This window comes from Microtus oregoni, unplaced genomic scaffold (genome assembly GCF_018167655.1).
Source record: "Microtus oregoni isolate MIOR12 unplaced genomic scaffold, Mior012 000062F_ref0000492, whole genome shotgun sequence".
NCBI classification, from domain to species: Eukaryota; Metazoa; Chordata; class Mammalia; order Rodentia; family Cricetidae; genus Microtus; species Microtus oregoni.
The window spans coordinates 6035282-6059751 of record NW_024543872.1 but is presented as its reverse complement, the minus strand read 5'-3'; the positions used below and the strand labels follow the sequence as shown (position 1 = coordinate 6059751).

The 24470-nt window shown below is 40.2% G+C and overlaps 1 protein-coding gene across 1 annotated transcript in view; it reads left to right on the top strand.

The window, feature by feature from the left end:
* The first annotated feature begins 250 nt into the window (after window positions 1–250).
* LOC121439737 (E3 ISG15--protein ligase Herc6-like) overlaps window positions 251–24470 on the top strand; it is a 61854-nt gene continuing 37634 nt past the window's right edge. Inside the window, exons 1-11 of the mRNA XM_041640344.1 lie at window positions 251–554; window positions 2398–2557; window positions 3728–3804; window positions 8453–8680; window positions 9944–10038; window positions 11888–12015; window positions 15984–16120; window positions 16582–16655; window positions 20030–20148; window positions 20970–21029; window positions 23966–24059. Of these exons, the coding sequence (XP_041496278.1) occupies window positions 362–554; window positions 2398–2557; window positions 3728–3804; window positions 8453–8680; window positions 9944–10038; window positions 11888–12015; window positions 15984–16120; window positions 16582–16655; window positions 20030–20148; window positions 20970–21029; window positions 23966–24059 (1365 nt within the window). The 5' untranslated portion in view covers window positions 251–361. The remainder of the gene's footprint in view (window positions 555–2397; window positions 2558–3727; window positions 3805–8452; window positions 8681–9943; window positions 10039–11887; window positions 12016–15983; window positions 16121–16581; window positions 16656–20029; window positions 20149–20969; window positions 21030–23965; window positions 24060–24470) is intronic.

Below are 24470 nucleotides of genomic sequence, written 5' to 3'. Positions count from 1 at the left end.
ACACACACACAAAAAAAAAAAAAAAAAAAAAAAAAAAAAAACCTCACAAACTTAGCAATTTGTCCAGATCGCAGGACTCAGAAGTGGCTTGATTATGGTGGAGATACTTCCTTTTTCTCTGTTTTCTCTGCTACTCAAGCGCTTCAAACTCAAGCAGCCAGGTTTTAAGATGACCTGCAGGAAGTGGAGGAAGCGGTTAGTGGCACCAGACAAGAGGACACACTCACAGGAGTGAAAGAATCGTGACGTCAGAGATAAAGTAACATTCCTGGGAGGAGTTAGGAAGCCCAGTCACTCGCAGTTGGGAGCCCATTTGACCCAGTTGATGCGCGAGAGTCGCAGGTGGTAGGGCTGTGCAGAGATGTACTTCTGCTGGACTGCGGACTGTCCGGAGCCTCGGCGCCTGAAGGCGGGAGATGGGGGTGAGCTCTTGCAGGCAGCCAGTGGGGAGCGCCACTCTCTGCTACTGTTCAGCAACCACCGAGTGTACTCCTGTGGGGACAACAGCTTTGGCCAGCTGGGCCAGAAGAGAGAGCAGAATACCGAACGGCCAGGTGAGTACCCAGCCCAGGAGCGGGTGTCCGGACGGGACGGGATGTGGATGTCTCGGTCTCTGGACCAGGGATACTTTGAAGCCGGTTCCCCTAAGGATACTTGGAAGCCGGTTACCCTGCTTTGAGCTGCCCAAGTCAGTGGTTTCCGTTTCCCAGGACTCTAGAGTTAGTTAGCGTTTGTTTCGGTTTCCAGTTCCTCTTCTTTGAGAAATGATGAGCCGCTCAGAGCTGAGTTCCTCTAGATAGAAAAAAGGCCCCTCCCCCTTGCCTTTCAGACTTTCAGGGGAGGGGGAGGGGGTTGTCTTCCAGACCGAGTGGGTTGTACACTTCTAACTAATTTAGCAATGCCCGGGAACATTTTTTTCTCCTAATTTTAAACAAAAGTATAATATTACTTTTGGGCATTAAAGCTGTTGTAGGAACCTAGGGGGGAAAAAGTCACCTATAGGGTCTGGAGAGATCGCACAGTGGTTAAGGATTTGGTTCCTAGAACATATGTGCCAGTAATCACCTTGTGATTCCAGTCTCAGGGGATCTGATGCCTCCGTGGGCACCAGCACACACATATGCACACAGTATCGCACACACACATAAAAATAAATAAAAATTATTTTTCAAAAGGAGCCACCTGTAGTCACACCAAGAGCTCTAGTAATAGGGCATAGTTCCTGCTTGTCTTATTTTCTGTGTATGTATTTGATCCTTATAGAATCATGTCATTGTAAAGTATTGTATTTAAACAAATTGTGTTTTTACCAAAATATATTTCTCTATTGGGGCTTTTTAATATATTATACTGATTCATATTCCTATAAACATGGATCTAACTAAAGTTCTAGGGTTTTTTGGTTTGTTTATTTGTCATTTTATATGCTAAGCATCCACTCTACCATCGGGCTATATTACATTCCTAGGCCTTAACCATATTTGATTATGTGTTTAGAATAATTTGAATAACTGTGTATTCTTTGAGATACAGTTTCTGAATGCTGCAAATTTAGCAGGAAAAAACCAACAGGCAAAAAACAGCATTCAATTTTATCAATCTTTTACCTAGAGAGTAATTTGTCTGCATGGGAATTCACAGAAAGAAAATAAAACCCAAAGAGGTGCTTAGATTCAGGAACTTGTGTACTCTATTTAACAAAAGAAAGGAGCCTGGGACTTACTGTGTGGGACCATCAAGAAATAGTGATAGAGCACTTGCCAGACATGAATGAGGCCCTAGGGTCCCACCCTAGTATTGCAAAAAAGAACCAAACAGAAAAAGCAGAATGAAATAAAAAGGTAACCTATGTACATTAATAGCCTAAAGCATTAATTGTAGTATTTGTTACTCATGAAGAGACCAGCACTAGAGTCTAAGGGCTCAGGCCACCCTGAGGGGAGTGAGCAGATTCCAGACAGAATTTTCCACAAACTTATACAGAGCTTAAGGGAGCAAGACAAAATAATTCTCTTGGTTAAAGTGGTCAGAGCCTGGTTACTGGACAGCTTCTGTTCTCTGTGTAGAGGTTAGCTGGGCGTGTTTCAGTTTCATTTCCCTGGGCTGTGACGTCATTAACAGCTGGGTTTCAGTTTGCTTATGTAGGAACTCAAGGTGATAAGCCTTGCCAGTCAAGTTGTGTCCAGGCAGTCAGAATAACACCGCTGTGTTTCCCCATATGTACTATGAGCATATTGGGTTGTTTCCTCCGGGTGTTTAGTAAGGTCTCTAGACTTTGGTTTAACAGACATTGAAGGAGTCAAAGAGTAAAGTCTTGCGTTTTGAAAGCAATTACTGTCTTAAACTCTAGAAGCTTATAACGTTATGGGAGTTTTCTCTTCATTTTTGTTTCCAAAGAACCAATCCAGGCATTGGCTACTCTGCATGTTGACTTCGTGAGCTGTGGGAAGGAGCACTCCATAGCTGTCTGCCACAAAGGAAGGGTCTTTGCATGGGGAGCAGGTTCGCAAGGGCAGCTGGGGATTGAAGTATGTAAGGAAATAAACTTAATGCCTAAGTAAGTATTTTAATTCACTCCTTTCCCCAATAATTTTGCATGATAGGTACTCAAACACCAGGACACAAAGATGACCTTGCCTAAGGTATCCCTAGCCTCAAGGGTAAGAGAAGTGGTCAGAAAATCATTTGCAGAGCCCATTGTTTAATTAGAGCTCATGAAGGAGAAAATCAGAATGAAATGATATGTGATTCTTGAGTCCTAATTTCATTTCTTATAATATACATACGGGGAAGCACTTGGACTCCTACAGTAAATAAAAATCAAAAACAACTATTTAAGTACAAACTATCATGAAACCAAGAATTCAGAAAGAAATCTCACTTGATTCCCTTGCATCTGAGTAGAACAGAGCCTCTCACATTAAGCCACATCCTATGTGTTTCCCAAATATTCAATGAATGAAATTATGATGAAAAAGCCTAATGGAACATGTCATACTCTTCCAGTGAAGCTCTAGGATACATAGACCTTTACAGAGATAGAGACAGGAGTTCAAGGTCCTCGTCAGTGGCTTAGGGAGTCAGAAACCAGCTAGATCTATGTGAGACCTTTTCTTACCCTCCTCTTCTTAAAGACTCCAGACACCCAAACTACACCAAACCTAACCAAACAAACCAACTGATGGAATGTGGCTTGGGCTGCGTGCTGTACTTTGAAATGAAGAAATTCGATTAGGAAGGAGTAGACAGCAGGTCCTCCTAGGTAGTCAATGTCTTGTCACAGTGATGCATGATCAAAGAATATGGTTAGATGCATAAGATTGCTGCTGTCTCCTTCACTGTCCAGGGAAATTATAACGGCGGGAGTGGCATTAGCAGGCTCAGTGTGGGAAAGAATAGTCCGTCTGGCCTAATGAAGAGATCTAAAAGGTGCAAAATAGGTGGGGGAACCCCAAATGCTCCCCTGTCTTCACCAGGGGACAGAGATGATCTGGAGTTCTTAGAGGCTGGGAGGAAACCCTTCCCCTCAGTAGTTAAAAATCACAAAAAGAAGGAAGGAAAAAAGCAGCGTGGCTCTTTGAGATAACGGAGCACAAGAGCACAAGAGGATAAAATTATTCTCTAAGATCTGATGCATTATCTAGAATACTTTTAAATGTCTGTAATTTCTTTGCTAATTCTTCCTAAACAAGGTTTAACAGACTTTTGTGACTTTTTTTCATTATAGGAAAATAAAATTTCCAGATGGCATAAAAATAATCCAAGTTTCCTGTGGACACTACCACACCTTGGCATTATCGGAAGGTAAAGAATACTTTGGGAGCCTCTGAATGTCACTAGAAAAATATTTTAAATATAAATTATAACCATGGGTTTTTAATCCACTAGATCCACCAAGTTTCATTTGAATGCATTTAGAACTTCTTTCTTTCTTTCTTTCTTTCTTTCTTTTCTTTTCTTTTCTTTTTCTTTTTTTTTTTTTTTTGAGACAGGGATTCTCTGTGTAGCTCTGACTATCCTGAAATTCAGTCTGTAGACTAGGCTGGCTTTGAACTCACAAAGTTCGCTTGCCTATGCCTCCCCAGTACTGGGATTAAAGTCATGGGCATCTAGCTGCATTTAGAACATTTTAACTGTAGGCTTCATCAGATATGGTGGTCTTTATTTTTTTTTTCAAATGTCACTGTTCTTATTCAAAGTAGTGTGTGTCTCACCGCAATCTGGGATCTCCCTTTCACATGAATGGCCAACTTTAACACTGCCTTTATGCCCAATGTCTTATCCTCATCAGTAAACTGAACCTTTAGATAGAAGAAAAGTTGGGATGTCAGATTCAGGACCGTGTATTTTCCCACTGATCTCTCTCATACCTCACCATCCTCATCCTCAGCTCAGATTTCTTGATGGGGCATGGTGAGGAGAAAATCTACTTTATCTTGTGAGGAGTATCATGGTGGCTTCAAATTAAATGAAAAATGATTAACATAAAAGACACCCAGTTATTGTTAATATTTTTATGTGCAATAATTCACAGAAAAGAAATGAAACTAAAGCTGGGCCGTGGTGGCTCACACCTTTAATCCAAGCACTAGGGAGGCAGAGACAGGTGGATCTCTGTGAGTTTGAGGCCAGCCTGGTCTACAGAGCAAGTTCCAGGACAGGGTCCAAAGCTACAGAGAAACCCTGTCTCGAAAAACCAGAATTGAACTGCAAGACGTGCTAAGCAAGAGCTCCTACACAGAGATATTTCTAAGTCCTGGAGATATGCACACATATATATATCTGTAAACTATATATTATTATAATAATTATGTTACATTTATAATTTTATTTAATTAAATATAATCATATTATTTCCCCCTTCTCCTCCCTCTCTCGAACTCATGGTTTCTTAATCTTTAATTCTTATTGGTACACACCTACATACATATATATATATATATATATATATATATATATATATATATATGTCATGCTGATTTGATTTAGAGTTGCTTGTGTGTATATGATTCCAGAGCTGAGCACTTGACATTGGACAAATACTTTTGGGACTCATGCCTGGTGAAGACTGGTTTTCATTCTCAACTACAGGTCATTATTGCCTGTAGTTCTTCTTCTAGGGCAAGGCCTCTAAGAGATTTCTCCCTTTGATTGTGGCTTGTCAGTTGATATCATTGGTCAAGCCTTATACAACAGTCATATTGCAGTTTCTCTGTCTTATCTAGAAGATATACTCTCTGAGTAGATTTTCTGTCATCTGACACTTACAGTATATCTGTCTCTCTTCTTCAATGTTCCCTGATATTTCTTTGTATATGTTTTCTTCTCTAGATAGCCTCTAAACCTCGCTATACTTAGAGAAAGTGGGGTGGTAACATCATCTGCTATTATTAAGTTGGTGTTAATCTGTGTCTTTAATTCTGATCCTATAGTTGCTATGAAGTTGTGTGCACTAGAGTTTGGTGCCTAGATGTTTAGGATTCTGTTTTATTGGTTAACTGGTCTCTTGATTACAATGAATAGAAGAATTCTAATTTATTTGAGTTTTAACTATCTCTTTGATTCATTCTAGTTTGAAGTCTATTTTGTCAAATATTAGGAATCCGGCAATGCTTGCTTGCTTTCTGGTCCCATTTGTTGGGAATATTTTTTCTATGTTTTTACTTTAGAGTAGTTTCTTTCCTTAAAACTACAATTGTTTTCTTGTAATTAACAGAAATATGGATTTTTTAAAAAATATTTATTTATTTGTTATGTATACAGTATTCTGTCTGTGTGTATGCCTGCAGGCCAGAAGAGGGCACCAGACCCCATTACAGATGGTTGTGAGCCACCATGTCGTTGCTGGGAATTGAATTCAGGACCTTTGGAAGAGCAGGCAATGCTCTTAACCTCTGAGCCATCTCTCCAGCCCCTGGATTTTGTTTTTTTAAATTCAGCCTCTGTCTTTTAATTTGACAGTCAAGTCCATTAATACTTACAGTTATTGTTTAAAGGTGTGTGTTGATTGCAGTCTTGTTTTTTTTTTTGTTGTTGTCTGTGTTCTTATTCTTAGTTTGTGTTTTAGTAATTATATCTTCATTTTTTTTCTTTCTGCAGTCTCTTAGCTATGTTTATTCCAGTCTTCATTCTGAAGCATTTCTTCCAATATTCTTTTCAGGTCTGCTTTTGTATGTATGAATTCTGTTAGCATGTTTGTATCACAGAAACTTTTTTCTTTATATCTCATATATGGCTAATAAATTCAGTGGGTACAGATATACAGTTTTGTTTTTGTGGTCTTTTAGAACTTGGATACATTGCTCCAAGCTCTTCTTGTTTTCAGACTTTTCATTGAGAAATAAGATATTATTATGATGGGTTTTCTTTTATTTATTTTTTTCTCTTGCAACTTTCAATATCCTTCCTTCTGTATATTTTAATGTTTTAACTGTTGCATGCTCTGAGGAATTTCTTCTCTGGTCTTGTCTATTTGGTATTCTGTGTGTTTCTTGTGTCTTTCTGGGTAGGACTTTCTTTAGTTTGGGACTGTATCCTTCTGTGATCACGCTAAGTTCTGGTTATGGCACTCACCTGGAATCTGTCTCTATGCATGCCTTAGTGCCAAGATTTGGTCTTTTCATGCTTTCTCACAATTAATGCCTGTTCCCTTCCCATCTTTTAAAATAGTTTTCACATTCTTTTATTTTGTTGTCTAATTTTTTATTTTTGGTTTTGATATTACATCTTTTGCTTGATAGTTCTACTTGTGAGCCTTTCCTCTGAGTTTCCTACCTGGGTTATTGAGCTTTGAAAGTGTTTTGGTGTTTTCTTTTTAATTCCATCTCCATTTTCGCTTAAGTGCCTCTCAATATTTCTATCTTTTTATTAGATTTGTATCTCAAATTCATATTGGCTTCATCATTTCTCTCACGTTTGTCTTTTCTTGAATACGGGACAGGCATTTGTTCTCCATGTTCACTAAACTGTGTCCTTCTTTAAAAACTCCTTGATTCTTTGATAAAGTTTATGTTGTTCTTTTTAGGTTCTGTACCTCATTGCCCATCTGAGTAATTCTCATTGAAGAATCTTTTACAGGACGGGTGTATCTTGGGGTGTATATACTGTCTTCATCTTTCATGTTGTTTCTACAAGAAGACAAGGGCATGCGGACTTCTTTGGTTGGCTATGTTTCTGACGTGGACAAGGCATGCTGTGAGACTGGACTCTAGTATGGCATGTGTGTACTCGGCTTGGACTGGAGAATGGATCTATCCCAGTCCACACGGGGTGACCAGAGTTAGGAAGGGTCATGCCAAAGCATGCAGAAAGGTTACCCGTGTCTCCTTATCACATGGACCAGCAGAAGGTCCTTAGTGGAAAGGAGCCTGTTATAGGGCCAGTCCCAAAGAGAAGAGTGGCTGGGGGTGGGGTTGGGTGCCAGGATCCCTGAAAGGCAGCTGCAGGGTGACGTGATTTGGGAACTGGAATTAAATTGTTACAGGCTCACTTTGACCCCCCCACCCCCACCCCTTGGTAGAAAAGATTGTTGGGACGGGTGTGTGTGTGTGGGGGGGTGGAGTGGGTGGGTGGGTGAAATAGTAGTTTGAGGATACTATAATTTCCCATGGTGACTTGGCTAAAATGGTTATAATTGAGAGATGAGAAATGGTTGTATTCTTCATCGACTTGGCAGCAGGGAGGTGACAGTTAGGATTCTAGTTTGAATGCTATAGGAAACACAAGTCAAGGGCAACTCCAAGTATTTGTCTTTGCAAAGGAAAAGAATGGACATTGTTTTGAAGGGGCTCCTGAATAATACAAACCTGATGACATCCACGCCTTGCCTCTCATCAGATAATCTTAGTCTTGTTTCCTCCTTTATCCTTGTCCCTTTGCAACATCATGGGTGAACTTGAATGATATTATAGCAGAAACTTAAGCCAAACATAAAAAGACAACTACTACCTACCTCACTTACATGTGAAATCAAAGAAAGCTGGACTCCTAGAAACAGCGTAGAATGGTGGTTGCGAGGAAGGAGAAGTGTTCACGTGTAGATAAACACGGTCTGGAAACCTGTTGCTCTGTAATGTACCTGCCATAACAATAATGCTTTATATCCATGACCTTGACGAAGAACGCAGGGTTTTGTTTTCTTCCACTTTCCTGTTTGCTTATTTACTTGCTTAGTCTGAGCATGCTCTAGATCTATACAGCTCCAGCCCTGCAAGCCTAATTTGCAAAAAAACCCCACCAACAAAAGCCCTGTGTGAGGCAATTTAATCACCAATTGTGGCATTTATTAGAGTGTATATGGATATTAGAATATTACTTCAACATTTCAAATATATATGTTTCTTTTGTCAATCATACTTCAATAAAATGGGAAAAGAAGTGTGGAACTAAGGTGATAATTTTTTACTATTTTGGTAATTGGTGTGCAATTCTTAAATGTTCTTTATTTTTGTAGATGGCCAAGTGTTTTCATGGGGAAGTAACAGTCATGGTCAGCTGGGCCTGGGGAAGAACTGCAGTTCCCAAGACAGGCCCCAAAGGGTGATGTCCCTGGAGGGAATCCCACTGGCTCAGGTGGCTGCAGGTGGCAATCACAGCTTTGCTCTGTCTCTCACGGGGACTTCATTTGGCTGGGGAAGCAACAGTGTTGGGCAGCTGGCGCTCAGTGGGGAAAAAGCCAAAGGTAAGGAAATAGTTCTTCCTCTGTAGCTGAAAGATTAGCATGTTCAATGGCACATCACAGTGGTTTCCAAACCCTGCCACGTTAGCATCGCCTGGGAAACTGTATCAGTGTCCTATTGCTTTTGGAATAACACCACAGAACTTTTAGCTATACAAAACAATGCACTTTTTATGTACTCAGTAGTCTGTTACCTGGTCTCAGGCAGCAGGATTGTCTTGCTCCCTGAAGGTTCTGGGTGAGAATCCACTCTGTTGTCTTTCCTAGCTTCAGTAGAACTCTAACATGAATAGGATATTCCCTGTGGCTTCAAAGTCTACGGTGGCAGATTACGTCTAAGTCATGCCATTGTGAGCCTGGCTCTTTTGCATTCCTTCTCTCAGTTAAAGGAATACCATTGACCCACCTGGATCATCCAGGCTAATCTCGCTACTTTATGGTCAACTGATTAGCATTTTTAATTAACTGATTTCCTTATTGTTCCTTTGCCAGGTCACTTATGTTTGCAAAGCTCTGGGCTTGGGATGGAAACCATTTGTCTACCTTTAAAGCTCTTGATGCCCAGGTTGAGCTCCATGCTCATTAGGTCAGAATGTCTGTGAGTGACAGTCAGGCTTCAGCCATTCTGGGCTTGGGAATCACTGGTCGTATTACAGGAAATGACTAGTTCCTGTGTTAAGAAAAAAAAAGTCTCTGAGCACCCGTCGCTTTAAAATCCAATTCATTAAGAAGTCTTCTCAAAGAACTCCATTCTCCTCCATTATCTCTTTGAATCTGGCCAATCTATATCAGCACCTACTATATGCCAGTACTTTGGAGATCACTTGCATCCCTTCTAACTCTCTTAAAATAAGTTCTTGTATTCTTTGTGTCACTAACATATGTTCTGACACCTACTATATATCAGAAATGAATATAAATTACGAAAACATATTGGGAACCTTGGTATGTTTGAAGTTAATTGCTTGATATTTTCTAGAAAGTTAAGGGTTTCCAGAAATAAGTATTAAAGTGCAGGTTTTCCCCCTCAAATCATGTTTAAATACTTCTGAATTTTTCACTTTTAAAATCCTGTTGAGCTATAAGACAGAGATGTGGATACTACAAAAGTTATAGAATTATAAAAAATTCTGAGCTACCACACCACACACACACACACACACACACACACACAGACACACACACACCCCAGAGTCTCACTTTGTAACCCATGCTGGTCTCTGAGTCTTTCTCTTATATTCTAGAAAGTCTGCTTTCTTTCAGCAGTGAAAATCTACAAGCCTAATTCAATTGGTGCCCTGAAGAGTTTGGGTGTGGTTTATATCAGCTGTGGTTATGAGCACACTGCAGTGCTTACCCAGGTAATTCAAACGTGCTTCTCCTGTTTAGATGTTGGAGAAATGGTAAAATGATATGTGTCCTGTCTAATGTGAAAAACAAGCGATCTGAGTCTGTACAGGTTACTGTAACAAAGCCCTGCCAATTGGGATAAACACTTCTCAGAGCTCTGGAAGCCAGGGAGGCCAAGATCAAGGCGCGAGCAGACTTACTTACATATGATGATGGGTACCCTTCTGATTCCTAGGAGTCAGTTGATGTGTTCTCATGCGGTGGAAGGGGTCAGAGTTATCCTCTCTTGAGTCTTCTTTTATAAAGAGAATAATTAATTCCATCAATGAAGGATTTACCCTCATGGCTGCATCATCTACCAAAGGCCCCAGTCCACCTCCTAATAGCACTATAATAGAATTTAGGTTTTGTTTTAAAGATTTATTTTGTGGGTATGGATGTTTTGTCTGCCTGTATGTCTGAGCATCACACGCACACACAGTGTTCATGGAGGCCAGAAGGGGGGCCAGAGTCTGTGGCACCGACGTTATAGACAGTTGTTAGACTCTTTGTGGGTGCTGGGAACAGACCTTATGTCTTCTGCTGGGACACAAGTGTTCCTAACTGCTGAGTCATTCTCTCCAGTTCCTGGAAATTAGGATTTTAAATACATAAATTTAAAACACAAATGTTCAAATATGACACAAGATGGATTTCAATATCAAAACATACCTACTTAATGGGCAAATGTCTAGAGAGGAAAACTGAACATAAATCAGGAACTTTCTCAAGATACTGTAGTAGAAGCAAATGTAGAAGCCATTTTAGGCCATTTGTCACTGTCAGTGCAGGTGCACAGGAAAATTTATTGTATCATTTTCAATAATCCACTCAACAGACAAGAACACACTTCATCACATTCCTTGCTTGATACGACAAGCCAGTTTGGTTAGTGTTTTTATCTGCCTCTTACCCCGGCTGTCCAGTGTATTCTAATGGGACAGAGAGGTCTCACCATCATAAAGAACAGGCTTGAAAATGATTTCTATAACTTAAATGCTTGTTTAAAGACTGCATTCTGCAGGACCAGGTAGTGTATCAGTGGTAGAATCCTTGACTTTTTAGAGCTGATTTTCAATGTCAGAAAGAAAGTTTATATACCAAATGATTATTAAATAGCATTATTACTACTAACAACTATGATTTCAGTAGATAAAATGAAGGACCATAGGAAGTAAGATAAGTGTTCTACCACTTAGCTATATTCCTAGTCCACCAAATTATTTCATTATTTTTATTACTTGTTTTAAAACCATGACTTCAATTGTTTGAATTATATTAATCTTAGTTGACAAGAGAAATCTAGAAGTGTGTGTCTCTGTGTGTGTGTGTCTGTGTGTGTGTCTGTGTGTGTGTGTCTGTGTGTGTGTGTGTGTGTGTGTGTGTGTGTGTGTGTAAATGAGTGAAAGGGCAAGAGGATTCAGATTCTCTGGAGCTAGAGTTCCAGGAGGTGGTGAGCTGTCTGACATGGGGCTAGGAATCAATCTCTGTCCTCTGCAGTACATGTTCCTAAGTGCTAAGCCATCTTTCTAGCCTCTCTCTTAGCAATTTTAAATGTATAATATATTTTTAACGTTTTGTGCATAATTTTAAAGGAAATTTCATAGATAAATTTTTAAATAACTTTTGGAATAATAAGATGGATAATTTTGGAATAAGTTTCTGGAAATTTTTAAATGAATATAGATAATTTTGGAATAAATTTATAGAAGTTTATAAATCAACTTATAAAATATACAAATCAATTTCACATATTGCTTTCATCTTGTGATAGTTATATTTTAAAACATGAAATTAATCTGATTCCTTATTTTTAAACAGGATGGGAAAGTGTTTACATTTGGAGACAATAGCTCTGGGCAGCTTCAGCACAGTCCCCAAAGTGAGAGAAGAGGCCCACAACTCGTGGAAGGACTTGGTGGCCCTGTTTCGATGATAGAGTGTGGAAGGTATTAAGCTTTTTAAAAGTGTTTTAATAGAAAGTATTAAGCTTAGAAAACAAAAACAAACTGGACAATGTTGGCACACACCTTTAATCCCAGCACTCAGGAGACAGTGGGTTCCAGGGCAGCTTGATTTCAGAGTCAGCTCCAGGACAGCTAAGGCTGTTACACACAGAAACACTGTCTCAAAATATCAAAAAAGAAAGAAAAAAGAAAGGAAGAGAGGGAGGAAGGAAGGATGGAAGGAAGAAACCCAAAACATGTGGCTACACTTTTATCTATTTATTTATGTTTTTCAAGACAGGGTTTCTCTGTAGCTTTTGAAGCCTGTCCCGGAACTCGCTCTGTAGACCAAGCTGGCTTTAAAATCGCAAAGATTCACCTGCCTCTGCCTCCTGAGTGCTGGGATTAAAGGTGTGCGCCACTGCCAACCGGCATTTTTTTTAAAAAAAAAATAGCTTCTTTTAAATATATTTTAATTTAAAATTTCCATTTATGCTAATAATTTTGTAACAAATAAGCATTAGAAGTTTAGTATATATAGACCACCTTACTATGAGTAGAGGATAGGAGAGAGTTAAATAGCAAAGGTGGTAGTGTTTGCCTGCTTAAGTTGATAAAGCAAATTAATCTTATGCATGCAGTACATGGTGACTATTTGAAGATATTCATGGTTTTAGATAGCCTAATTATGAGGGCAATTTGAGTATTTCTGTATCTATCCCAGTACATTAAAAAATGCTTGACTTTAGAACACATGGAATAGAATATGAGACTTAGAGATAAAGTTACACAGATACAGCTTCCTACCTCTTTACTGGGAAAAAACAACAACAGCGTATTGAAAAAATGGTTCCAGTAAAAGTGACTATCCACCTGACTAAAAATGAAATTAGATTTATTCCTCTCACCCTGCCCAAAAGTTAATTCAAAGTTAGTCTGGAAAGTAGCCCAGGGACTGAAGTGCTCTCTGCACAAGCATGAGGACAGAAATCATATCCCCAGAACCCACGTAAAGGCCAGGGGCGGGTATGGCAGTCCACCTGTCATTCCAGCCCTGGCAGGCGAAGACGAGGTACCCCCTAGAGACTAGTCATCTCAGCAATCTTTGCCGGGCCTCATAGTAGATCCCCATCTTAATGGATAAGGAATAAATGTGATGGAGGGAGATTCCTGACATCAGCCTACAGCTCCCACAAACACACACGTACACTTGCCCACACTCATGTGGGCATGCATACCTACATGCTTGCACACCATCCATGCACAGATACAGGAGACAGCAAAACATTAACTCAAGTGGATTACAGACCTTCATTTGAAACCTGAACCCCTGGAAGTGCTAGAGGGAGACAAGAGGAAAATCCTTCACGACTCAGGCATGGTAGAACTCTCTGAGCACGACTCCAATAGAACAGAAGCAGCTCCAAGAATTAACAAGTTGAATTGCATGGCATTTGGAAGCAAGGAGTCTACCGGCAGAGTGAAAAGACAGCCAACAGAATGAAAAAAAATTCTTGCCAGCTGCTTCAGACAAAGGGCTAGGATCTAGAACATAGGGAAAAAAAAAAACTCAAACTGCTAAGAAACGGGCCATGGAATGAGCACATGGTTCTCTCCGTAGGCAGCACAAATGATCTGTAAACATGTGTACCATCTTTAGCCTTTGAGATTCCACCTCACCTGTGACAGAGTGGCTGTTACCAAGGACAAAAGCACAAGGAATCTTGGTGAGGATGGAAAAGAATAATCTAGTGCTGGTGGGAGTTTAAACTGGTGCAGTCACCATGGAAATCAGCATGGAGATTCCTCAAACACTTAAAAAGCAGAACTACCATTGGACCCAGCTGTGGTACTCTTGGGCACACACCCAGAGGAATCCATATCTTCCCATGAATACTTACATACTATTTACAAACGCAAGGAAATTGTATGAGCCTAGACATCCCTTGATAGACGATTGGTAACGGAAATGTGATACAAATATACAATAGAATTTTCTTCAGCTATCAGGAAAAACGGAGTGTGAAATTTTTAGGAAAGTGAATAGATCTGGAAATTACTATATTAAGGGGGGTGACTCAGACACAGACAAGCGCATGTGCTCTCTCAGGCAAATCTTAGCTTTTACTGTTTGTCTGTATGCATACATGTGGGTGAAAGCGTGATATGTCATGAAACTATAAAGGGGACCAAAAAAAAGGGAAAAAAGACATATTGTGAAAGGAGAGCAATGGAGCGCTTGGGACGTGAGGTCAGAAAGGATGCTACAGGGGTGGGAGGGCAAGGGAGGAGGGACACAGAGAGATGTGAGCACACCTGGCAAAGAGAAGCAATGAAAGAAAACATCTGAGAGCATCATGATGTAGCCTAATATTTTACATGCTGTGTTTTTTGTTTGTTTGTTGAGACAGGCTTTCTTTTTTTTTAAATTTTATTTATTTATTTCCACCTCCTCTATTCCTTCCCCCTCCCCTTTCTCCCTCCCTCTCCAGTCCCAAGAACAGACAGGGTTTCCTGCCCTGTGGGAAGTCCAAGGTCCTCCTGCATCCATCCAGGTCCAGGAAGGCGAGCATCCAAACAGACTAGTCTCTCACAAAACCAGTCCATGCAGTAGAATCAAAACCCAGTGCCATTGTCCTTGGCTTCTCAGTCGGTCCTCATTGTCAGCCACATTCAGAGAGTCCAGCTTGATCACATGCTCCATCAATTCCAGTCCAGCTGGCCCTGGCGAGCTCCCACCAGATCAGTCCCACCGTCTCAGTGGGTGGATGCACCCCTCGCGGTCCCAACTTTCTTGTTCATGTTTTCCGTCCCTCTGCTTCTCACTTGGACCTTGGGAACTCAGTCCAGTGCTCCAACGTGGGTCTCGAGACAGGCTTTCTCTGTAGCTTTGAAGTCTGTCCTGGAACTAGCTCTTGTAGACCAGGCTGGCCTTGAACTCATAGGGATCTGCCTGCCTTTGCCTCCCAAGTGCTGGGATTAAAGGTGTGCACCATCACCACCCAGTTTACATGCTAAATTTTAAAAATTAAGAATAAGTTCTTAAATACATGGTATGTAGCTAAGCTGGTAGAGTCTTTGCCGGTAGAGTAAGGGTCCAAGAAAATGGTGAAGAAAGACCCCAGACTCAAATAGTATGCAAGAGCAGAGAGTGTGTTTATTCTGCAGAAACAGCCAGTGTATGTGGAATAGGCCTCTTGTACAGAATGGCAACCATGAAGAAAGGCACACAGGTCCTCTTATGCAGTTAGGGGAGTTTCAGGGACAGTAGTCATCTCATACATAATTGGTTAAGCAAGCAGCAGTTACTCTAGTATACTTTTAATTGGCTGAGGTTTAGGTTTACCATTTTTGGACATACTTGCACAAGCTTGGGCAAGTCCAGACCTGACTCAGAAGGGGGCTGCTGGATTCGTCTTTGAGATATTGTTGCACTGAGTAAGGCCTTGTCTGTGCTCTTTCCCTCATCTCTGAATGCAAGGATGCTGTGGATAAATGGTCCCTTGCAGCTCTCAGACCTTTGAAACCTGAATTCAGTTGTGAGAGTGGAAGAATTTACCCCCTTTATTAGCACTCACTGAGCCCTGGAGTAGATTCCCCACAACCACATGTACTAGACGTGGCAGTGGTACCAGGTGTGGAGGTGGTGAGCTATGCCTCTAAGCCCAGCACTAGGGAGATAAAGGCAGAAGGATCAGAAAGTGAAGATTATCCTGTGTGCCATGGAGAGATAGTAGCAAAGCCTGGTCTACATGAGACTCGATTTCGAATAAAAACAAAAAGCCATGTGATAGGAACATCGCTAATACTACTAGTAAGTTAATGGCACCTGTAGTGACGTCACCTAGTTTGTTGCAACACTAGCGCTGGCTGCGTGGTGAAGGTAAATCTATCGTTTTGTTTTTCCTTGAACTCAGGAGTGTTCGGTTCTCTGGAATATCTTATCATTGTATTTGTACTTTATGTTGCAGCTATCACACCCTTGCATATGTCTACACCACTTGTCAGGTGGTATCTGTAGGCCGTGGACCAAGTCTCCCAAGCAACCCAACCCACCAGGAGGCCCAAGCAGAGAACCCTGGTGTCACCTGCCTGCTCTCTGCAAAAGGTACGAGTGCTCCCACTAGCACGGCTGGTTAACTAGAGAAGTCATGCCGTTCAGCCTTCTTCCACAAGATCCCACTTAACTATGCTTATGGTTCTTAGTTCTTTAATTTTAAACTTCCACTCCCCCCCCCCCCCGGAGTAATGGGTGATCATTTCTAAAGACTTAACCAATACAAAAGAAGACGTCAAGTTGGCTACTTAATAATCTTAACAACATCCTTTGATATGTTTAAGCAAATGCCCAAGCATGTTAACCCCAACTCATTGTGAAAATGCCTAGAAACAAAAATGTTTATTGAGTGAGTAAGTAACATTTGATTTGGTCAAAATTAAATTTTTATGCTATTTGTAATAAAAAATTAGGAGAGTATAAATTTCCGACAAATGAATAATTTGACTTAGTTATGTATACATTAATTTTTTTCCAGGTAAAACTCTGAACATTTTTTTTTACCTTTTTAGACCTCGTGAATATTCAAGTCAAAGACATTTTTGCTGGAGCATATGCCAACTTTGCTATAACTCATCGGGTATCAGTAGGTGTTATTTCTTTTTAAACTTATTTTTTCCTCTAGATTTCAGGAGTTATTTCTTTTTCTGGTGCTGGGAAGCCAAACCCAGAGCTTTGTATATGTTAGGCAAACACTCTCCCGTGAGCTATGCACACCTTTCCCTTAATTTCAGGTTAGGGTTTGAGACGGTATATTTTTTATGTTTTCAGATTTCTCACATCGAATGGTTTTGAACGTTAGAAGAGTGGGCAACTTAACAAGACTTTGACTCAAATAATGAACAGAGGTCTGGGGATGTAGCTCCATGGGAGAATACGCGTCTAGCACGCAAAAGACCTGGATTTGACCCCAAAGTAGGGATGGTAGGCAATGGATGGAGGCAGTGGGGGTAAGATTTAGGACAAAAGAAGAGAGGAATGATGGGGCAGGGGAGATGCCTGGAACAGAGGGGAGAATGAAGCACAAAATCAGGCTGTGGGTGTTTAGAATGCAGAGGAGGAGGAAAGGAGACATGAAAGCAAAGTTCCTGGCACGGGGTCTAGGAAGTGGCTTATCCAGGGAAACTATGGTGCACAACAGTCAAGTCAGAGGGTCACAGAAGGGAAGGGAAGAGGAGGGAGGGAAGGGAAGAGGAGGGAGGGAAGGGAAGAGGAGGGAGGGAAGGGAAGGGAAAGAAAGGAAGATTGTATTGTTTTAACAGAGAGCAAGAAATTTGCCTGGGGTGTGGTCAGAGAAAGAGGAGGAGAGGAAGTCTGGTGACAACTGAGATGTTTTGACAGAAAGATAAATTAGAAGATCACGGGAGGGTTCCTCACGATTCTCTGAAGGAGTGGCAGAAGAATGTCCCAGTAGGAAGAAAACCAAGTCCAGAGCAGAATCAGTTTGTTTTTCTGTCACTGGGATAAACCCTGTGACCAAAAGCAAATAGGAAATGAAAGGGTTGAATTGGCTTACAGCTTACAGTCCAAGAAGGGAAGCCAGGGGAAGAAATGATGGCAGGAACTTGAAGACAGGAACTGAAGTAGAGACCATGGAGGAACACTGCTTACTGGCTTGTTCTACTACCATTTTTATACATCCTAGGCTTACCTGTTTGGGGATGGAACTACTCATATCAATTATTAATCAAGGAAATGGTCTAGAGATTAAAAAAAAAACCTACAGGCAATCTGATAGAGTCAATTCAGTTGAGAATCCCTAAGCTTTATGTCAAGTTGACGACAACTATGATAAGCACGGAACTGAGATGCCAGAGCAGAAATCCAGTCCACTGTGACTGGGAATGGGGTGAGCTGGTGGTCATTTTTGCTTGATGACCAAGGTGGATGTGAGCACGAGAGAAGCAGAAAAGGTGAAGGAAGTTGGACCAGTGATTGTGGTTGGTCAGCACGCTGTGAAGCTGCCTTTAGTGGCATTCGCCTTTTGGAAATTGACTTTGGAGTAATCCAGACTTGAACATCTGTAATTTCACAGTACGATAAGGGAGACATAAAGGAGCTGGGGGAGGGGGGTTAGTGTAGTGAAGTCTGGGAGCTAAGCGAGCTGAAATGCACGATGATGATCACAGAGGGCTTGGAAAATCCTGGACTCGGGGCTTCGTCTTAAAGAAATGAATCAAGAAAATGTTTTGTGATGGGCAGAAAGACTGCTGCAAATGGTTGCTTAAAATGGAGCAATTCTTAATGATAGTCCAACTGATGCCCTGGAAGTAAAGTGGGGCCTTTCAAGTAAGTGCGATTAAGCATCCTAACAATCATTTGGAGGACTCTGCAGACATTTTAGGTTGGTACCCTGACGATGACTGCTGCTGGTATCCAGTGGATAAGGGCTAGGAACAGTAAATATTAAATATCCTACTAGTGTAGGAGACCTCACAACAAAGAATTCTCTATCCCCAGGTGTCAATCACTTCGCTTTAGAAAGCTTATCCAGGTCTTGACTAGCTAAAATGAGGAGAGGAAGGAGTGGAGGCGAGATTGGGAGCTGAGATACTGGAGTAAAAGATAGATGGCACACTCCTCAACTTTGAAGATGTCGAGAGTGAGGACAGGAAGCATGGCGAGAGGAGCAGTGGCACACACACAAGCAACAGGGACCGATGAAGTTTCCAAGAAAGGAGGGGCAGAGGGCACAGTCCCTTGTCAGGTCTACAGAGAAGCTAACGACTTTGAAGAAAATAAATGACACATAAGTGCCAGTAGGGGGTGCCACATTGTCCTGAGATCCTTGGCTGTAAGAGAAAATAAATCCTGCTTTTGATTAACTACAAAGTCACCAGGATTTAGATCAAGGAGCACAGGTTGGGTGTGGAGGTGTGGCTCAGTGGCACCTCCGCTTATGTGAACAAGGTCTTGGCTCAGACCCCATCACCAGTACGGGGAGGAGGACTTGAAGCATAGTGGTTACACATATTGTTCAAGAGGATTTTATTTGATTCTTGGAAAGCAAAATGATATAGAATGTTGCCATTCCTGACCAGTTCAGTAGAACCGGAGGTATACTTTACAGCAGAACACTAATGCCGCTCCCCGCTCTTCATCTTTTCGTACAAGCTCCCACGATGTATCTAGTCTGAGCTGGCACTAGGATCCTCTTACAACAGCCTTCCAAGTGCAGAGATGATAGGCATGTGCCCCTGTGTCCAACCACTTTAATTTTTATTCTTTAATATTCACACCAAGTACCCAGTATTCGGGAGGCTGAGTAGGAGGACTTTAAGTTTCAGGCTAGTCTGGCTATATAGTGAGGCCCTATCTGAAATTACATATAAGATGTGTATATGTGGTACTGGTTACCATTTAAAACACATTGCCTAATCAACTATTGTCACTACCTCTCAACCCTTTTAATCACCCCAAACAGACACCTGATATCTATTAAATAATAATTCCTCACTGCTTTTTCTGCAAAGTTGGTATATGGACATCCTTTTCACCTGTGGAATCACATAATGTCTTCTGTTTTGATTTGATTTATTGAACTTAGCATATTTTAGGATATATCCATCTTATATTAGTATATCATTTTTTTCAATGCTAAATAATTTTATTGCATATTATATATTTATCTTATTGAAATTGCATTCACCTACTGATTGGCATGTGTTATTTTCATCTTGTGGCCATGTGAATAATGGTAAGATGAATTTTGATCCATAAGCACCCATTTCAGTCTCTGTTTTCAATGTTTCTTGTGTTATTACACTTTTTAAAATGCAGAGCAAGTGAAATGGCCCAAGTTAGGAAGCCAAATGTTTGGACCATCCTGACGTCAAAGCGCAAGTGACCAAACATCTGCCCAAGAAGGCAGGATTCGTGTGTGCCAGGTGCTTTATTGATTGTTACTCAATACATGTGGTGTTTTCCTGGTCATTTTTGCCTTTATTTTTTTCCTTGAAGGATCCTAGGTCTACAAGTGTTTCCATGAAAATTCTGCCAGAAATTAGTCGAATCAACCAGTCACTGATACAGAAGTGGATAGCAGCAAGAAAAAATAAAGAGCGTAAAGAAGCCGAAAGGTGACCCAGCTTGATGACCTATAGCCACTCCCATGTTTCTCAAATGTTGATCATGTTGTCTTAGCTGTAAGAAAGAAGGTTTGACTTTGTCATGGTAGGATTTTTATTTTGGGTGTGATTCTCTTTTTCTACTTCTTGGTTGGATCAGCCATTGATGTGCATAGCAATTAGTCTTTTATTTAGTATACCAGAACTACAGAGAGAATGTATACACCACATATCTTTCTAAGGAAGGCAGATGTAGGAATGAATCTTAACAATAAGCTGCATTGTTTTCAGGTTTTCATAGCTGAATCACTAGCATTTCAGAATTTAGGCCTTCAGCATGGTGGATTTTATTTAAATGCCTAGAAAATTAACTATGGAGCATTTTAGTGAGACTAGGTAGAAATCACCACAAGTAATATATTCATAACTGCATATTAATAATGAATGTGGAGCTCTATTTTTTATTCAGACATAACATAAAGCAGGCTTTAAGAGTATCTAGCCTGCAGTGCCCAGGCCACACGAATCCTAGGCTGGCTATAAGTACCACACAGCACATGTGTATATGGCGGTATTTCTCCGCTTTCCTAATGCTGCAACCCTTTAATACAGTTCCTCATAATGTAGTGACTCATAACCATAAAATTATTTTCTTTGCAACAGCATAATTGTAATGTTGCTATTGTTATGAATCATAATGGAAATATCTGAATAATTCCGATGGTCATGATCCACAGGTTGAGAACCAGGTATATGAAAATGTTACCTCACAATATCAGAAGATTGGACACTCTGTCCAGTTGTGACTTTGCCTTTTTTTATTATATTTACAGAGAAATCAGTACTATATTTTCATCTTCTGCTTGTTTGACTGCAAGCTTTTTGAAGAAAAGGTAAAACTTCAATGGGAATCACCTTAATTTAAAATACTGGGGGTATTTAAAATGAAAATTTTAGTGCCAGGTTGAGTGTGAATTTTGTCAGCACACAGAGTCCAACAGAGAATTCTCTGGTTGACAAAGGGTTCTTTCATTTTATAAACTAACTCCTCCATGGTTTTCCTCTGTTGTATTGTTTCAGGGGATGGTGTTTTATTCAGGCTATTATAACTACAGATAATCAGCTCTGCCTGATATTTCTTTACTGTTTACAAACTAGAAGTTCATTTTACAGTTCCTGCTGATTCGGATCAATAAAGAAATGAGACCTTGTTCATTTTGTTTTTCACATATCGCAAAAATTTAATTTCTCTCTCATTTGGTTTAATAGTAGGTCTGATTCTGAGAGTTGGTTACTTAGTCAATTTGTTTTGGAATTTTAGGACAGACTTAGTAGTCCATGTAGTACTCATGTAGTCCAGCTAATCTTGATCTTGTGTGTAGGTGAGGAGAATCCTGATATCTGATCCTCCTGCCCCCACCTCCCAAGTGCTGACATTACCTAATAGCATGAATAATTATTTAAGGGTAGTTGTAATGAATAGCTGCCATCCTATACTCACTCTGCCATCTCTTTCCCATTTGTCCCTTTTAGTTTGGAAGGGAAAGACTTTGGCACATGATGTCCCCTTTCTTTATGCTAACCTCAGACTCCCCCATTGCATGAAGGCGAACCTTCCATGCGAATAGTTCAGGAGTTAAGATCATACAAACTCAAAATATGCCAAATTCATATATTGATTATTTCCTGCTGAAATTACCTAAGGCATGATGTAACAGATTTTTCTTTGGGCTTCCAGCTCACAGAAGACAGCGTGGAGGTTTATTAATTATGAAAGTTTGACCTAGAGCTTAGTCTTGTCCCATTAGCTCTTAGAACTTAAATTAACCCATTATATTAATCTATGTTTTACCCCATGGCTTTTTACCCCTCTTCCATCTTGCACCTCCTGTTTCTCCTCTGTGTCCTTTGGCATCTCTCTCATGCACCTAAATTCTTCTTCCTACTTCCTCTTTCTTTTGGAAGACCTGCCTGTATCTCCTACCTAGCTATTAGCTGGTCAGCTTTTTATTATAGCAATCACAGAAATATACCTGTGTACAAATACCCCACAACAGCATGATAACTACTGAACAGATTATCTGGCCTATTTCTTTCTACATGCAGCAAGCAACCAAAATTTAAGGGCCAAGGGAAAGGTGTCACCCTCTATCAAAGTAAGAAAGTCGAATGGTAAGGGGAGTTGTGAGGAACACATATGGATACTCACTGGAGTAACCCTCATGGCGATACGTGTGTGCGTGCACACTCGCATGCACACACACGCACACACACTCACACATGCACACTCCTCCTACTCATATCCTTAAGAGTTACTGCCTGAGTCTACCTACCCATTTGTCTTATCATTCCTTCAAAAACATATCTTTTGGTTTAAAAGTATAGAGCACCATGCTTTTGTCATTTCTTCAGACTTATCTTGTCCCTATGTACATGGAATTTTAATAAAACTTACATGTGTTTCTTTTGATAATCTTCCTTGTACTACTTGATGTTTTAGACCTACCCAAAGAGTTCTCAGGGCCAAGAGCAAGGCAGAAGTGTCCTCTTCTACAATACCATTTTTTTTAAAAGAAGAAACATATCCATGACCACTTTCTGGGAATTTTATTAATTATTTTTTTTCTTTAGTTAGTTTGGATAAGGACTTTCACATTGCTTTTTGTAATTTTTTAGTTTTTTTTTTTTTTGAGACAGGGTTTCTCGGTGCAATAGCACAAGCTGTCCTGTAACTGGCTCCTGTATTTCTGGGAATATTAAACTTCTAGGCAAAGATTGCAAAGGAGAAAGAATTTTGGAGAGAAATTTACAGCTAGAGCTTGTATAAGTATTCTAATTCTAATATCAATAGTGATATTTAACTCAGCAAGCACAAACTTTTATTATTTTTTTAAGCCGCTAGACTTGCTCAATACTGGTCATGAAACGTGACCAAATCAAGCTGCTAACTAGACAGGATTTGGGCATTATTTCAGTGCAGAAAGGGGTGCGGTTGAGAAGACTTGAGTAAGAATCCTGTGCTGGTGGAAATAGCAAGGGCAGGGCTTTGAGGTAGGAGATTCAGAGACTCCCAATGCACAAGCTGTGTGTTAATGTTTTTCCATTAATGAGTTAATGCATCTTTCAAAAAGTTTCTAAAATGAACTATCAAACCTCTGTGCTGACAAGGTACAATAAAACCACTATTATTGCATCACTCCACCTCTAATGTAACCATGGAAATATAAAGCTTAAGTCGAAATGGCAGCTAGACATAACAGTGCACATCTGTAATCCTAGCACTTAGAAGCTGAGGTGAGAAGATCACAAGTTTAAGACCAGCCTGGTCAGAGTGAGACTTTGTTTCAAAAAGTAATAGATAAATATGCAAATAAGTAAGGAAACAAACAAATAGATATAACCATACGTGGAGAGGAGGCAATTCAGTCTGGGTTGATGGTTTCTTGGATTTAGTATACAACATCTTGCTAGGGATCAAGTTGTAACTTTGTGTATATGTTATACTAGGTGTAAGGCCTTATGTCTGAGATTGAGCCTTGGGCTCAATCCTAGTACCATAAAGTAGAATATAGTAAAATGACATAAAACAAAATCCTGCTAAAATTGCAGCCCATACTTGATGCTACTGACATAGAGACAACAAGCTGTTGTTTTCTCCTTTTTTTAACAAGAGCACATTGAACAATTTCCATGTCACTCTAGTCTATCATTTTGAAAAGAGGAAAGCTTTAAATAAATATTTTGTGCATGGTAAGATAAAAACAAAATAATATCATGCTGTTCTTTTTTTCATCTGTTTATGTGTTTTTAACATTTGTTGTAATTATAGAGATCCTGGAGAGAAGAATTTCATTGATGTGGACTTAAAAATGGCAAGGGATGTCTTCAAGAAGTTAGCAGAAGTGCCATGGATTTCTTACTTGGTAACAGCCACTATTTATTTGACTTACTTAAGATACAGCATAATCATACCTTTTTAAAAATAGGAATAATATAATAGCAGCTTAGTTTTGGTGAGAGGTAGGTGGCCAGGACCTGTGAATGAGACTAAACAGGGGGCTAGTCTCCTTTATGAAAGTACTATAATCCAGACATTGTAATAGGTGGTGGCATTTATTTCTTTTTAAACCACTAAATGCACAACAGATGTAGTCTTTTTGTTTTCAGTATGAGGAAAGCAATAGTGAGACACAAAGCATCTATCTACCAATGCACATAAAAAGAACTGTGGTTTAGGAAGCAGGAGATCATCTGGAGAGTGGTTTTAAAAGATCAATGTCTATTTTGAGATGAATCTTGGGCGTATTTCTGGTGAACCTCTGTGTAGTAGGAGA